The 17,277-nt window shown below is 33.9% G+C and overlaps 1 protein-coding gene across 1 annotated transcript; it reads right to left on the bottom strand.

The window, feature by feature from the left end:
- Positions 1-15,017: 15,017 nt before the first annotated feature.
- LOC111375264 (ethylene-responsive transcription factor 1B-like) lies at positions 15,018-15,675 on the bottom strand. The gene has a single exon (XM_022998063.1). It carries the CDS (start codon positions 15,626-15,628, stop codon positions 15,089-15,091), a length of 540 nt encoding a protein of 179 aa, XP_022853831.1. The 5' UTR covers positions 15,629-15,675; the 3' UTR covers positions 15,018-15,088.
- Between the last annotated feature and the right edge of the window lie 1,602 nt (positions 15,676-17,277).

Genomic DNA, 17,277 nt, shown 5'->3' with positions numbered 1-17,277 from the left:
TCATAATCAATCTTCATGTCAATATCTAACAACTCTATGACATACTTATTAAACTCATTCAAATGATCCTTAGCATTGATATCCTGATCCATCTCCAACTCGTATAATTGTACTGTCTTTGCTTCTAGTTCTTCTCGCTCTGAATCTTTTGTTCCTACTAACATCTTATCCTCCAACACCTTGTAAACTCTTTGTTCCACGAGAACAACTTGAATAGTAGTACGTCTTTCTTAAATTGCTCCATCTAACATTTTGCACTTGCCATCATCTTCAATGCACTGATATCACTTTATCGGGACGATTCCACCATACACATTGTCGAACGCAGCAAAAATAAGAAATAAAAAATGAACACAAAATAGAAAAACTCAAAATTTAATGTGGTTCGAAAAACCGTTAATGATCATAAGAGAATAAAACTTTATTAAATGAGAAAACTTCACGATGTGAAATTTTGCTTACTTTCACAATTTTTCCTTACATAAAACTAGAATGCTCACCCACCCATCCCAGTTTCTCTCTCTAAAATTTGAGTCGCTCTCTCTCTCTCTCTCTCTAACCCAATAGCAAGTTGCTTTCTGCTATTAGTACACGTATATATGTGAAAATGTTATTAAAACTGGTCCCGGCTCGACCAATTTGATCGGTGTAACAGCGAACCGTGCCAGTCATATGTTATCAATAGAATGTAACAAAAATCGCTGAAAACCACTAAGCAGATCGGTTTAAGTGATAACCGGTGAACCGATGATGATTCTCCCATTTTTTCAACTTTTAAATTAAAATTTTTTAACAATAAATGCACTACAGTGAAATGGCACATAAAATGAATCTTGGATTGCTTGCTCCTTTATAGACTGAACCCCTTCAAATGGCAGCAATAACTTCCGACGTGGGACACCCAAAAAAGTTCATTTTCCAAATGTCTGCCTCATTCACTTTCAATCTTTTTATTTATTTTTAATTTTTAAATTTTGACTTAAATTGCATTTCATTATTAGCATAATAATGTTAGACATCATTTTCTATGAGCTCTAAAGATTCCAATTTTAAACAGGTAGATCGTTTTCATATATTGATTGCTAGTTCTTGAAGTGTTATGACTAACTATAGAATAGTGAGTCCAATTAACAAAAGTGAATTTGTATTTACTTTGAATTAGAAGTGTGAAAATTAAAATTACTATTGCTGTTATCTATTTTATTATTTATGCGTGTATTTATTTATTTATTCCCTTGTTTGAGCCTCAATCTTGTCAAAAATACACTTTTGAATAGTATATTGATGGGAAATGTGTGATTAAAAAATAAAGAAACTATAGATAATGTGTTGTTGAAATAGTGTCAAATCACTGTTAAATAATGTATTTTGATGGAAAAATGGGGCTCAAACAAGGGCTTATTGCATCTGATTTGGTTTGAATCAGTTGAACATCCTTTCGACCCTTTTCCTTTGTGGTCGATTTTCAAAATATTGGTAGATGGAGGAATTTCATAAAAATGTCATCTAATTGCAATGGAAGTATAAGTAGTTAACTTCCTTAATTGCCCCAAAAATAATAATTATTATTATTATTTTCGTTCAACTTTCTGCTACTGGAAAATATCAATTTAATTCGTTATATATAGAGCTCAATTGGCCCCCATTAGTTGAATTTATAATGGAGGAATATTAATTTTTTTTTAAGATTGTATGGTTGAAAAGTTTTTGATTTGAGTGTAATATTATTTTATTGAAGATTGTATGGTTGAAAATATGAGAGATGAAAAATTAAATTAAATTGAAGAGTTTTAATGGGAGCCAAACGAGGCATATTCCACAAGTCTCATTATCATTTAATTATGCCTTGACTATTTAAATCATTGGTCCCTAAACTTTGTATCAATATTCATTTGAGTCAATCCCAACACTCTGAAATGTTTATCTATGAACGAGGACGAAATTTATCAATTTTGCGTTCCTAAAATGATAGAAAGGAAAACGATAGAAACAATAAGTTCAAAGGGGAGGGGAGAACAAAAGAAGAACACCAAATTTGTCCACAGATTCAAACAGCGTTTTTGTAAAGTTCCATTGCTAGCTCATCACTTGGACAAGTTCTTTATTTTTATCTACAATACGCCATTGCTTACATGGTCTATCTATTATTTAATAAAAGACATTCACAATTTTAAAAAGTGACTGCTAGTGAGATTTCAACCCAAACTTTGTGTCGTTTTATTCAATATTTAATTCATATTATAAGTTTAAACCGTTAAAAAGAGACAAAATTTGTCTTGAACTACGCATAGACAAGCAAATGAGAAAGGAAATCAAGTTGATTGAAGATGATCTTATGCGGCATTTTGGGTTGGTCCAACCAAGAAAGGCATGGGAATCTTTGGGTATGGAAAGCTTCGCATTTTGGTATTTGAGGGGAGAGAAAGAGTTATGTGGCCGGAGGACGCAAATAATGAAAGCAAAATGTATTCTTCTTGGAAAACTAGGAACTGTTTTGGACTAAGGATGGAAGTGTAGAGTGTTGGCCAAAGCATTCAATACTTGCATGCCAAACTTGATTTATTTCATTTTCGAGTTTGGCTGCAATATATTTCAATATATTGGCATTAAGTGCTTTATGCCATAGATATTTTTAATTAAGGGAAATTCTAATATCAAATTAACATGATGAAAAATTAGTCGAAATTCCTATGCATACCTCCATAAAATGTCTTTTCAGATACTTCTCCATAGAACAGCTTGCAGGAGCGACTAGATGCACGAATGTTAGGTTTTCCTAGTAGTGGGACAAGAAATTGGTGAGATTTACGTGGCTTTGGCTCATAAAAAGAAGATTATGCCAAAGTGAAATTAGAACTTCTTAAATTTCATCTTCGGCAACTGCAGCTTTGGTTTATTCTTGACATTTGTGTCGATTCATGTAAAGAAATTAGAATTTTACATTTTCTACCAATTTCGGGGTTGGTGATATGCCCTTAATTTGTCTTCTTCCGTCGGCGGGATACCACATTGGAATGGCAGATGGGCGACAAGAAAGCTCACCCAATTGAATAACATGACCTTTGATGTGTTAGTTTAAAAAAAAAAAAAAAAAAATGGTTGAACCTAACCTTAAGGGTCTCCACTGCCCCGCCCCTAAAGCATAATTCATGGGATGTGCTCCAATAGATCAGGAAACAAGAACTGCATGTATACTGTGCTTACAAGGAGTCCAATTTCATATCTCAAGAATCGAACCTCCACACTGTTTTAGTTTTTACATATAGGGCATGTGGTTTTTCCTCTTTGTCTTTTTGTTTATTTATTTATTTGTTTTTATTTTTATTTTATTTATTTTTTGAAAAAAAAAATACAGATCTCCACTTGTCTCTGCATAGGAAGTTTAGTGTGCGAATTTGGGGCATAAAAGCCATGCTCAGTCTAAAATTTTGAATTATCATGAAACAATTTACCGACAACAATTTATACAGTTTCTTTTTAACTGTTGTTCAATTTTGTGTAACGCAACTTTACCATATATGATAATATAGTTTGTGTTTGATAAACGAATTTGTAATTGTTAGTAAAAAAATGCTACTTGTACCAATTAGTTTTACATATTGGGTTACAGGTGCTGAGTTGGCAAGGTTTTACGAGTTGGTTTAATTTTGGTTTTTGTTCAAAATTGTGTAAAATCTTGCCGATTCAACATTCTATAAACCAAGTAATAAACCAGCATGAACAAGTAGCATTTTCGTTATTCAAAATTGTAATGTAATTTAAATAAAAATGCATGGGTTAAATATATTACAAATAAATGTAAAAAGGAGATTCGATAGGTTGTGTTTTTCAATTTTAAAACTATTTTAATTGTCTACAAATGTTAAGATAGAGATAATACTGTTGTGTATACTTATACATTATGATGAACATTCATGCGCATACGCTAATTGAACCTATTCATTGGCGGTGTCACATTTCCATATTGTTTTATTGTACTGTATTTGTAATTCTCCAAAAGTTCAATTACATTTATCACTCTCAAAGCTACAAATGTGTAATTTACTTTTAATATGAATTTACCTATACTCAAATAAGACAAAATAAGGCACACATATATAGCTCATGCTCTAGAAACAATTTAATGATGACCGAGTTTACACATAAACGCTCAACAAATTGCTAACATATTTCTGTAACGAACTGAACTTTGTATTCAAATCGTTAACTATTGTACTTTTCGTGCTGAGAGAGTCTAGCCCATCTTATCTTTAACAAATTTTCGTATGTACTCAGTATTCGAACACATGACCTTTCTTTAAGATAAACTTAAGTTGAATTCTTCTACAAATTGGCCAAGTTAACGAACTGGACACAGAAGTTGGACAATAACACAAAATGTATGTTTTTTATTTTTATTTTTTTGTAACAATTGAGTCTTGTGTCCGATCGTTCTCTTACGTATTGTTCACTTTAAGAGAACATGAACCCATCTTATCGCTCACGAATTTCTATCTTGTCCTCAGGGCGTGAACTCATGACATTTCTCTTCTGAATGATTTAAGTTGAATCCTTGTGGTGGAGAGTCTTAGTCTATCTTATTCTTCACGTATTTTTTCACATTCACAAGATTTGAACCTATGATATTTTCCTTAAAAAGATATTTAAGTTGAATCCTAGCTAGTATTATCCATTTTACCCCTCACGAATTTCTATCGTGTCCCCAGGATTCGACCATTCAATTTAAATATTTCTTAAGGGAAATGTCATGAGTTCGAATCCTAGGGAAACGATATAAATTCACGAGGGATAAAATGAGCTCAAACTCTCCCAAAGCGAACAGTATGTAGGTGTGGTCGTTATATATTCAGTTCGTGCAATTAGACATAAACCATAAATAATGAACACATGACTAATGTGCATGGTAAAACTCCAAATGAAAAATTCAAGAGATCTCAACCTTAAAATTCATTAAGAAATAAATTACAATTTAGCAATTTGTTGGGAGGTTCACGGAATAATTAGTTTCCAACTAAAATTTAAACCAAAAACCAAAACAAAAACAAAAACAAATAAAATTACAAGCTCCCAACCTACTTTATTTTCTTCGCACCACTCTAAGATTACAATTGCGTCTCTTTGATCATTAAGTGGAATAATTTAGGACTACCGACTCTATCTTCTTTCATATCATTCTTCTTTGCAGATGTATTTACATCGACAAAACTTGTCTCTAGAGGAGGGTCGCCTTGGAGTTAAGAATCTTTGTATTCTTTGCATGGTATTGAAGAAATTCAATTGGAGATGCTGTCCAAAGATAAATAATGTTTTACCACGGAACGTGGTATGTCCTGTTGGAAATTAAACTTGATTCATGAATGATGGAAAAAATTAAATTTGATACATGAATTAGTTTACTTAATATTCATGCATTTATTTAAATCATGTATCCAAATGGTTCTTTATATCCTATTATTCATAGTATATAGGAAAAGTCATTAATTAGTCTTTTAAGTTCATACAATGTATTTGGGATCCTTTGTACTTATAAAAAGCCTTGTACTTGAGACATTTTATGAGCCAAGCCATAGAATACAAATCTTTTTAAGAATTCTCCGAATTTTTCTATCTAGCCTTTCATCCCATAATTTTTTTTTATCTCCAACAAAGTGGTATCAGAGTCATTTCAAAGATGAATAGTTCATTTCCTTTTGTTGTTTCCAAATTAACAAAAGAAAATTATGGACATTGGAGCATATGCATGAAGGCGTTGCTCGGCTCACAAGAGGCATGAGAAGTTGTAGAGAAAGGCTATGATGAACCAGAGAATGAAGGAGCTTTAAGTCAAGTTCAAAGGAATGCCTTGCAAAGGTACTGCAAGTTAGATCAACGCGCTTTCTCTATTATTCACATGGGCTTAGATGAAGCCATGTTCGAGAAAGTTGCGTCCTCAACAAAAGCTAAGGAAGTTTGGGAGATTCTCGAGAACAATTTCAAGGGAATTGAAAAAGTGAAGAAGGTTCACCTTCAAATCCTTCGTGGGGAGTTCGAATCTCTGCGCATGAAAGAGTCTGAATCTGTCTTTGACTATGTCACTAGAGTGTCCTCCATTGTCAATCATATGAAGTGGTACGGGGAGAATACTGAAGAAAGTCATGTCATCGAGAAAATTCTTAGATCGCTTGACTCAAAACTTGAGTTTGTTAGTATTGCCATTGAAAAGTCTAATGCCTTGGATACCATGACCCTTGATCAACTCATGGGGTCCTTGCAAGCATATGAAGAAAGATTGAAGAAGAAAGGAAAACTGGTGGCTCAAGTTCTTCAAATGAATGTCTCCTTGGGAGGTTAACAGAAAGAGCAAGGACGATCTCAAGGAAGAGGTCAAATTCATGGTCGAGGCCGTGGTCGTGGTCGCGGTCACAGAGGGAATTATGGTCATGGTAATGAAAAAAATGATGGAAAACAAAATTTGAATAATGAAGGATCAAGTAATCAATTGAGAGGACGAGGGCGTTGGAACTATTGCTCCAAGAGAAGTGGCGAAAGAAGATATGACAAGTCCAATATTCAATGTTACACTTGTCATAAATATGGTCACTATGCTTTAGAATGTAGAAGTGACACCACCAATAATGAAGAGAGAGTGAATTATGTTGAAGTAAAGAAAGATGAAGAATTGTTGTTGTTTTTGGCAACCAAAGAAGAAAAGGACAAACAATCGTGGTACCTTGACATTGGTGCCGCAAATCATATAAGTGGCAACAATGAGTTATTCTCAACAATAAATGAGTTGGTAAAAGGCAACATTATTTTTGGAGATGAAACTAAAGTTCCAATAAAAGGCAAAGGTGATGTTCTTGTTTGTGCTAAAAAGGGAAGTTATCTTTTGATTTCTCAAATTTATTATATACCTACTTTGAAATCTAATATTTTGAGTTTGGGACAATTACTTGAGAATGGCTATGACATTCACTTGAAGAATCGTTGCCTTACTTTGAGAGATGTTTCTCATAAACTGATTGCAAAGGTGCCAATGGAGAAAAACAGAATGTTTCTACTCAATGTTAATGTTAACCATCCAAGGTGTCTAAAGCTTGTGTTGAAGACAATTCTTGGCTTTGGCACTTAAGATTTGGTCATTCGAATTTTGGTGGCTTGAAGACCTTGACGAATGAAGAAATGGTGAATATGTTGCCAAAAATTAATCATTCCAATCAATTTTGTGAAGGATGCCTCGTTGGCAAGCAAACTAGAAGAAGCTTTTCAAAGGAATCCACCTCAAGAGCAACAAAGCCACTCCAACTTGTTCATACAGATGTGTGCGAACCAATCAAACCATCCTCTCATGGTAAAACAAATTATTTCTTACTAGTTATTGATGATTTTTCTTGCAAGACCTGGGTTTATTTTTTGAAGACGAAAGATGAAGTTTTTGGAGCATTCAAAAAATTTAAAGCCCTTCTTGAAAATGAGAGTGACAATTCAATCAAAGCATTAAGGACGTACCGAAGTGGAGAATTCACTTCCAAGGAGTTTAACAATTTTTGTGATACCAATGGAATTCGACATTTCCTTACAGTTCCAAGATCACTGCAACAAAATGGTGTTGTGGAGCGGAAGAATGGAACCATCCTCAACATGGTTCATAGTATGCTTAAGAGCAAGAGTATGGAGAAGGAGTTTTGGGCCGAGGCTGTTGCATTTGCCGTGTATTTGTCTAATCTTTCCCTGTCAAGGATTGTTCAAGACATGACTCCACAAGAAGCTTGGAGTGGTAAGAAACCTAGTGTTTCTTATTTATGTGTTTTTGGTAGTATTACCTATATTCATGTGTCAAATGATAGGAGATTAAAACTTGATGAGAAAAGTGAGAAGTTTGTTTTTATCGGTTATGATGCAAATTCTATAGGCTACAAGTTTTACAATCCTTGCAATGGAAAGATTGTTATTAGTAGAGATGCGAAATTTGACGAAGGAAGTTCGTGGGATTGGAATGTTCCGAAAAATGAAGAATACGTGATTTTTCCTTTCCAAGAAGGAGACTCTAGCCAAAACGTAAGTGAAGATGCCACTCCACCTCATTGTCCTGCTCCTTCCTCCTCAATCTCCTCATGATAGTCCCTCCGAAGGACCGAGTCGTATCAGAAATCTTGCAGAAATTTATGAAGAAATTGAAATTGTTGATAATCCATCTTTGTTTTGTCTCTTCGCTGACACCGAGCCATTGAACTTTGAAGAGACAATGGAAGACAAGAAATAGAGGCATGCAATGGATAAGGAGATCCGAGCAATAAAAAAGAACAATACATGGGAGCTAGCCTCTCTTCTTGAAGGGCAAAAAGCAATTGGCGTGAAATGGGTATACAAAGTAAAGAAAAATACTTGAGGAGAAGTGGAGAAATACAAGGCAAAACTGTTTGCCAAAGGCTATAGCCAAAAGCATGGCATTGACTATGAAGAGGTCTTTGTCCTCGTTGCTCGCTTGGAAACCATTCGATTAATCATTTCCTTGGCAACTCAAAATAAGTGGAAAATTTATCAAATGGACGTCAAGTCTACTTTCTTGAATGGATACCTTGAAGAAGTACACGTTCAACAATCATTGGGTTATGTTGTCAAGGAACATGAAGATAAAGTTTTGAAGTTGAAAAAGGCACTACATGGCTTGAAGCAAGTGCTTAGAGCATGGTATAGCCAGATTGACAAGTATTTTCAAGAACATGGATTCATCAAATATCCACATGAGTATGCCCTTTACGTTAAAAAGGATGCATTTCGAGGTTTTATGATTGTGTGCTTCTATGTTGATGACTTGATCTTCATCGGCAACAATGAAAACATGTTTGATGAATTTAAGAGAATGATGGCTCAAGAATTTGAGATGATTGACATTGGGCTCATGTCATACTACCTCGGAATTGAGGTAAAAAAAAAGTGGAGATAACATTTTTATTTTTTAAGAAGGTTATGCAAAGAAAGTTCTTGAAAGATTCAAAATGCAAAATTACAATCCGGAGAGTACTCCCATTAGGTGTGAAACAAAGATGCCAAAATATGACGAGAGCACGAAAGTGGATCCATCTCTTTATAAACAGCTTGTTGGAAGCTTGAGATATTTGACTTGTACAAGACCCAACATTCTTTATGGTGTTGGTCTTGTTAGCCGTTTTATGGAGGCACCAACTTTAACTCACCTGGAGATTGCTAAAAGGATACTTCGCTAAATTAAAGGTACCCTTGATTATGGCTTAGCTTATTCTTCTTCTACAAATTTCAAGTTTCATGGTTATAGTGATAGTGATTGGGCTAGTGATATTAATGATCAAAAAAGCACCACTGGATTTTTGTTTTTCATGGGTAACACCGCTTTCACTTAGTGTTCAAACAAGCAGTCTATTGTGACCCTTTCTACTTGTGAAGCTGAATATGTTTCTGCTGCATCGTGTGTTTGTCATGCCATCGTATGTTTCCATGATTGAAGCAAGCATATAGATACGAGATTTCACTTCATTAGAAAGTGCATTGAGAACAAAGAAGTTGAGCTTGCTTATGTGAAGTCCAATGATCAAGTAGCAGACATTTTCACCAAACCATTGAAGAATGATGATTTTGCAAGATTGCGTACTTGGATTCGAGTTATCAAGAGGGAATCAAGTTTAAGAAGGGGTGTTGGAAATTAAACTTGATTCATGAATGATGGAAAAAATTAAATTTGACACATGAATTAGTTTACTTAATATTCATGCATTTATTTAAATCATGTATCCAAATGGTTCTTTGTATCCTATTATTCATAGTATATAGGAAAAGTCATTAATTAGTCTCTTAAGTTCATACAATGTATTTGGAATCTTTTGTACCTATAAAAGGCCTTGTGTTTGTGAGACATTTTATGAGCCAAGCCATAAAGTACAAATCTTTTTGAGAATTCTCTAAATTTTTCTCTCTAGCCTTTCATCCCATAATTTTTTTTTTTTTTTTTTATCTCCAACATGTCTGCCCTTATTTTTAAAGTCTTATTATGCTTTATCAGTCCATCGATCTTGATTCTAGGTAATTGGTAGATCATCATTTCAAAGTTCATCTTTGGTTGGATAACTGATTCGACAATCAATTAATTGATAGACTTGGTGAAAGATCATATTCGCAGTAGCCTTTGGAGTATATCGCGGGATTAGGATCCATGTGCATGAACCCTTTCTAAACCTGTCTGCTTACCCCGTCTAGTGCTTACTGCAGATATTGACGGGTGATGGTGTGTTTATAACCAAGGAAGAAGACTGTTGGGTTTTTGATATCCAATAATCCTAACGATGATGTTAAACAGTGTCAGATAGTCGGATTAGATTTCATAGGCTTCGACCGATGATTGAAATATTTATTAACACACTATTTAATTGTCTCAACCCGAAAAACAATTTGAGGGTCATTTGAAGCAACTTAATATATTTAATGTTGCTCACGGCCCATTTACTTCTTGGATGGCTCAATTTGTGTTCTGCCCCCTTTAACCATTAGTTGGTCCATGAGCCCACTATATTATTACACCCTAAACCTATTTATTGGCCTCATTGTTGAATAAGCCGTGTGTGTGTGCAAATGAAAAAGAGGCAGCCGACATTTTCTCTTGTTTTCTCTTTTGGGCCTTAAAATTGAATCAGTCTTCCTCTATTCTTGGTGATTCATTGTGGCCACTATATTGTGATCTTTGTGAACACATTGAGTTGAGCAATCGAAGTAAGAATCGTTGTTTGGGTTGGAGCCATTGTTGGGTGTGTTTAATAAGGTTGAGATTGGTGAAACTGAGCCTGGAAAATCCACCATCGGAGGTCGATCATTCAACAAAGACGTTTCTAGTGCAGCTGACTATATTCCTTTTCTCTGTGAGATTGGAAATTTTGTATGTTGGGCAAAGAAGATATGAATGGTATTTATTCGAGGCTCAAGATATCTCCTGGTTTGGCAATTGTTGCATGATAAGCTCCTCGCCGAGTCAATGTTACAACCTCTAGTTTTATTTTTCTTTCTCACTGTCTTCGTTGTTGCGCTATGGAGGCGTACGAGGCAATTATTTTTATATGAACTTCATAAAAATGTGTATCAAAGTAATGAAAAAAACCATTAAAATAAATTTATTTTAGAAAATTTTGACCTCAAAATTGAGGTTTCAAGGAATCCAAACATCTGAAAGTCTGACACACAATAATTTCTTCTTTGGAACTCTCTAAGCCCCCGTTTGGTCCCCATTTTGTGGAGAAATTAATGGTTGGAATAGTATTTTTTTGAAAAATGAGTGGTTGAAAAAGAATGAAAAGTTTTCGATTTACGTGTAACATTATTTTATGAAAAATTGTGTGGTTGAAAATAGAAGAGAGAAAAAATGAAATGTAATTGAATGAAAATTAATGGGGGTAAAATGGGGACTAAATAAAGATATAATGCACATAATATATTAGGAATCTTGTTTAGTAAGATTTTTAAGTATACATAAATAGAGGATTCTATTGAATGAATAAATTAAAATTAGTCATGAGTAGATTTTAAAAATGTATGAATAAAAAATACATCTGAATTACTGAGGCTCCGTTTGATATTCATTTTTTTCAAAATGCATTTTTCTCTCTTTTATTTTCAACCACATTTTTTTTATTAAAATAACATCACACGTAAATCAAAAACTTTTCATTATTTTTCAACCACATATTTCTCATCAATTTACTGTTCAAAAATACATTTTTACATAAAAATATCTTCCAAACACCCTCTTAAATTATAAACTAATTTTTGCCAATAATATCATAAATTAAAACCTTTGTAAATAAGGACCGTTGATCGCCACTGAAGTCAGTGCGGACGTAAGGAAACTCTGCCTAAGGAAATTCCCACAATTAGAAACATATAATAAGGAAACGGTTCAACATAAAATGTGTTCATCTTATATTGGTCACATGGAAAATAATTTCCTAGATCACAACCCTATAATCAAGAAAATTCAAAATCTTCATAATGAAACCAATAGATTTCCAAAACGTTGACAGATATGTTTTCAAACTTCATCCTTTTTCCACAAAAGTGAAACCCTTTTCCGACAAGAGTGAAATAGGATTGATATAACCAAATTTCTTAAACCTAGACTTTATAATTCAAAGTAAAAACATCAATTTCAAAAATCCACGCCATCTTTAAACTTGGAAAAGGAAGTTAAGCTGATACCATGTAACTTAATAAGTTTGTTGGAAAAGAAAAATCGTTCAAATAAATTACATCAATAGAGTAAGAATTTTACAAGGATCACTCAAGACTTGTAACCTATGGGCATATAGCGTCCAATTCATTAAAAAAAAATTGCAAGAAGACTGTAAATAGTAGAATCAAACCCTTCGGTTTTAAATAGAGGTACATCTATTTTGTTTATAACAGGTAAATTGCAATTAAGTTATTGTTATCGATAATAATTTTAAATGTGAAAGCAATAGTCAACATATAAAGATTTAGTCATGTCCTTTGGCGGAGCGTTACTTTAAAGAGTGAAACCTTGAAATTTAACGTGGTATTCGAGTAGAAAAGGTTCAAATAAGCTATTCAATCCATCTAAAGTTAAAAGAGTAGTCTATTTCCAAAATTAGTATTCCAAATGAGCCATCATTTTGCAGGTCCATATTAAAGTTAAACATTCAAATAACTAAATTATGAAAACGATGACTATTTTATAAAGATTTGAGTTATCCTAAATGTTGTACATTCAATATAAAATTCAAGAATATAATTGCCTTTCTTCCGAGAATTAATGCGAAAATCAACTAACTTTTCTAACGTTATATAGGTTTAGTTTCTGCAATATATCATGGTTTTGCTAGGTAATACATTCAAATAGGATGAGACTACGTTAATTTGAATGAATTGTAAGGAATTCCCACTTCTGAATGTATATAAAGTCATTATTTCAGTGTTATCCTATTTTTCGTGTGAAAATAATAATTGGCTTCACTTTGAATGCTTAATTCACTAGGAATACTCAATTTAGACTATGTACATGCTATTGCACATTGAAAATTAGGTTAAGCTACATGTAATCTCTAAACAACCGTACTATATAGCCTAATTAATTTATAAGGATCCACTTGGCAATATTTCATTGGTAATTGGCCCAAAAAAAACAACTATATGGGTGCTGCCTATGCATCACAGATTAATCCATTTCAAAATAGATGAATTCAACAAATAATGCTTGGGTAAGTTTAGCAGGCTAAATTGCAAAGAAACATATATGCACAAGAAATTAAACTGCAAAGAGAAGCTGCAGATCTTAGAGAAGGCAAAAATCACTGTAAAGATAGTTTCCAATGCTTCGACGAAAAAATTAGATGTTATTCATAACAAGTCATTTTGTTGGATTAATTGCAAAAATGCTTACATACGTTACTTCGCCCTGGAACTCACTTTGTGAAATCATGTAATAATACCATTTTCAATATCATTCCTTTTAGTTTAAACGAAAGGTATGATGATTTATTTTACATATTATATCACAAACAAAAATACTAAAAATATGCACTTCAGAACACAATATACTTATAGCGTAATAAATAATTAACAAATAAGAACGAAATAACCTTAAAAGTAGGGAGCTTGAGCTTGAAAACTCATTTTTGTAGATTCATATCAGAACTTCTTCGTCTTCCTTTCCCTCTTTCCCTTATTTTCTTAATGGGGATCAGTGGAGGAGTCCTTAGGATAAACACGACACCAACAAAGGAGTACCCCTAATATGTAATATAGAAAAACAACAGGAAGTTTTTCTGCAGACCAACAGATCGACCTCATAAAAGGAAGCACCAAAGTTTGAGACCTTCGGGGGAGATGACATGCCAGATCTTCAAAAAAACATGATAGAATTAGACTCCAGGAGACGAGAGAACAGTATAGTTGTGAATGAAAATAGCTAATGGAAAAATAAGATTGCTGGCCTAGATTGATACATGAAAGTTGAAAATTATTAAGTACATAAATGCTTTGTTGAGTTGATTTTTATCAATACTGAAGATGTCTTGAAATTAGCTTACCAGCTGCTAATGTATGAGCAAACAACTAATGTAATAACACTATAGATAATTATATCTATTGCATATATTTCATGGTATAAGTATAATTTATTGACGTTCGAAATTAAACAATTTATGAGTTTTCGCCACAAACATGTGGATGTAACAATTTTCAATATGGAAAAAATTATTATCTTGCTATCTAAGCTAGAAACATTAGCATGATGAATAAAATAATGTTATATATATGCAGTACAACTCACTTCAGCCATCACCAAATTAAGTTCCTATTATACATGTACCATAATGAACTATTCTAATCATTTATCACAATCATCACAAATCATGCAAACATCAGAAACACCTTCTGATACTCAAATCAAAAACATTTCTTCAAGATCAAAGCTTAATTAATTAGTTCTTTATGGACACTAAATAAAGAATTCTATCAGCTACAAAATTTCAAGAATAATCATATTCAAGATCATAATAATCTTCAATTCCTCTCGTAAAGAATGAATGAGAATACATTTTTATGTTTTAGGCATGGAATGGTGATAAATTCATCCACAAAAAGGTGTAATCCTACAGTAACAACTCTCCAAAGTATATAAAAAGTACGACAATATTAATATCCAGATGATGAGAATGTGAGATTATTTCAAATTTTTCATTTCGTAAAATTGTTAGCCAACGAAAACTTCTAAATTTTTATTTTTATTCAATTTGAATAAATTGAAGTTCATCTGGTCTTCTCAGTTCTCAGGAACATGGAACTCATCAAAATAAAAAATCCAGAAACAGAAATCAATTAAAATTGAAAATTGAAACATGTGTCTTCATATTTCAAATTCAAAGCACTAATTAACTTGGAGTTCCAAGTCATTAAGTGACAGTAAGCTCTAATTGGAATTGATTTAAAATTGATGAATGATGTAAGCAAAAGGGAAGATAAAAGGGGAAAGGGGAAAGATGTTGAGATCTAGGGTTCAAGTAAGAAACCAGAAAGGAGATGAGAAATCGATCTACGGATGCAGAAGATGATGTTTGTGTTTACCTAAAAATCAACTCTGAGATAATAGTTCATCTAATAGATCAGATCCCAAGTCCTCAAGCACCAAAACATCTTTACTAATCTGTTTGTTTTTCCTTTTGCCATTCGAAGAATTCCGAGCCCTGTGAGTCTCTTTTATGGCTTCAGCTGGTGACGAACCATCTTCGCACTTGTAATTCATGTTTTTAAGGGATTCCTTTACTTTCTCTAAAGGAAAATTAAGGGGAGCTGAAGCCCCCCGCATTGCAAATGCAGCTTGATCATAAACCAGACCAGCTTCTTCTGCACTGTTAAAAGTCCCAAGCCAAACCCTTATTCCGTTCCTGGTCGAATCCCTTATCTCTGCTGCATACTTACCCCAAGGCCGTTTTCTGACACCAATATAGTGCTTTTCTTTATCAGCCTGAACAAAGTTCCAAAGAAATTCTTGTATTCCTTCTTCAGTACCGTTCAAGTCCTTGGAGGATTTATCTTCTTCCTTTGCATCAATATTGAAAGATGGACTCTCCTCTTTTACTTTTAATGCGTCTTTGCCACAAGAAGAATCCATACTTTGAAATGATTGTTTCTTTCGTTTTTGTTGTTCAAAGTCTTGAATCGCTGCCACCCTGTGTGCACAAAATTGTAAGATAAGCACAACTTAAAATGTGGGGAGGAGACTAATAAGGTTAAATTTAGTTAGATAACGAAAGCAAAGATTCTAGTACAACCAGGTTGCCTTGGCTTTATTAACAGTGTTTGTGGGATTTTCGGCCAACCAACTTAAAATTATAATATATCTAATGACATTAAACTTATGCTTGTTTAGGATTATGTATATTATAATTCAAGCAATGAGCCCCATAAAAAGTATAGATAAAAAGCAGACAAAATTATAAATTCTACAAAATGTAGGAATAAAAAAAATATACTTGAGCAAAATATTATAATTTAAACACCGCTGGTCAACAAGCACTTATCGAATTATATTCATCTTCCACTTCTATTTTTGTTATCTTTTATGAAAAGCCCATTCCGAGGAAACATGAGAAATCTTTCTTTATTTTCTTCTTCTTCTTCTTCTTCACGTGATAGGATTTATGATTTTGGGCTTGATATCGTCTTTTGTCTTCTTCCGTTAGCGAATTCCACCTGAGTTGCTTTCTCACTCAGGATGATCTAATTTAGAACCGACCTTTAATATTGTCAGGTTTATGCCTCAGTATTCTATAGGATGTCTTAAAGGAAAAAACGACTGCTGCTTTGTGATTGAAACTAGAGTAGTTGTGCATGACCAAGAGTCTTCCTAGCAAATTGGTTCTAAAGCAGAAGTTGTATCCCCATCGCATGGTGGAAGGAGGGTCGTTGGAAGACCATATTGCCGTGTTCAAGAAAATTGTAGCAGATTTGGAGACGTTGGAGGCTAAATATGATGAAGGGGATCTGGCATTGATCCTATTATTCTCGCTACCAGGCTCTTATGCATCGTTTTGAAACACCATATTGTACAGTTGAGATACGTTGAAGATAGACGATGTCTATGATGCATTGCATTCAAAGGAGAAGCTAAAGTATCCGGTTGGAGTTGCATCAAGTGATGAGGAAGCTCTTGTATCTCATGGTGATCGACGAAGGGACAGATTTAGAGAGAGCAACAATGTGTATTGCTTCTACTGCAGACGGAGAGGACACTTGAAGAAGGATTGTGAGAAGTTGCAGGCTAAAGGTGATGTAGTTGCAAATCATAGGGGGCAATCATGGAATTCGGACGAGACTAACGTGATCAAGGATTTTTCGGATGGCGAAGATGTGATGTTGAGTGTGGTTTCTGACGTGGAATCTAAGCTTGGCGAGGAGTGAATTTTTTATTCGGCATGTTCGCACCATATGTATTCCGATAGGAATTTATTTCAGACATATGAGGCTGTTCAGGAAGGTGGAGTTGTAATGGGAAATGAGTCTTGCCGTATTGCTAGAATCGGTCAAGTCAGATTGTGGTTGCAGGATGGGATGGTCAGAACACTTGGCCAAGTTCAACATGTTCCAAATCTAAAGAGGAATCTCATCTTGTTGAGTACTTTGGATGTAAAAAGATATAAATTCTTTGGTGGAAACGGAGTCTTGAAGTTTCGAAGAGGTGTCCAAGTTCTACTGGAGGAACGGAAGAGATCCCAGTTGTACATATTGTAAGGAAGTGCAGAACTAGTTTTGAGACATAGG

This window comes from Olea europaea, unplaced genomic scaffold (assembly GCF_002742605.1).
Source record: "Olea europaea var. sylvestris unplaced genomic scaffold, O_europaea_v1 scaffold1354, whole genome shotgun sequence".
In the NCBI taxonomy this organism is placed as follows: Eukaryota; Viridiplantae; Streptophyta; class Magnoliopsida; order Lamiales; family Oleaceae; genus Olea; species Olea europaea.
Note: the sequence above shows the minus strand (reverse complement) of the source record. Positions and strands in the feature narration are given on the sequence as shown.

What these genes read in the sequence shown, in the direction of transcription:
- LOC111375264 (XM_022998063.1), bottom strand. Translation starts at nt 15,628, where the DNA reads ATGGATTCTTCTTGTGGCAAAGACGCATTAAAAGTAAAAGAGGAGAGT.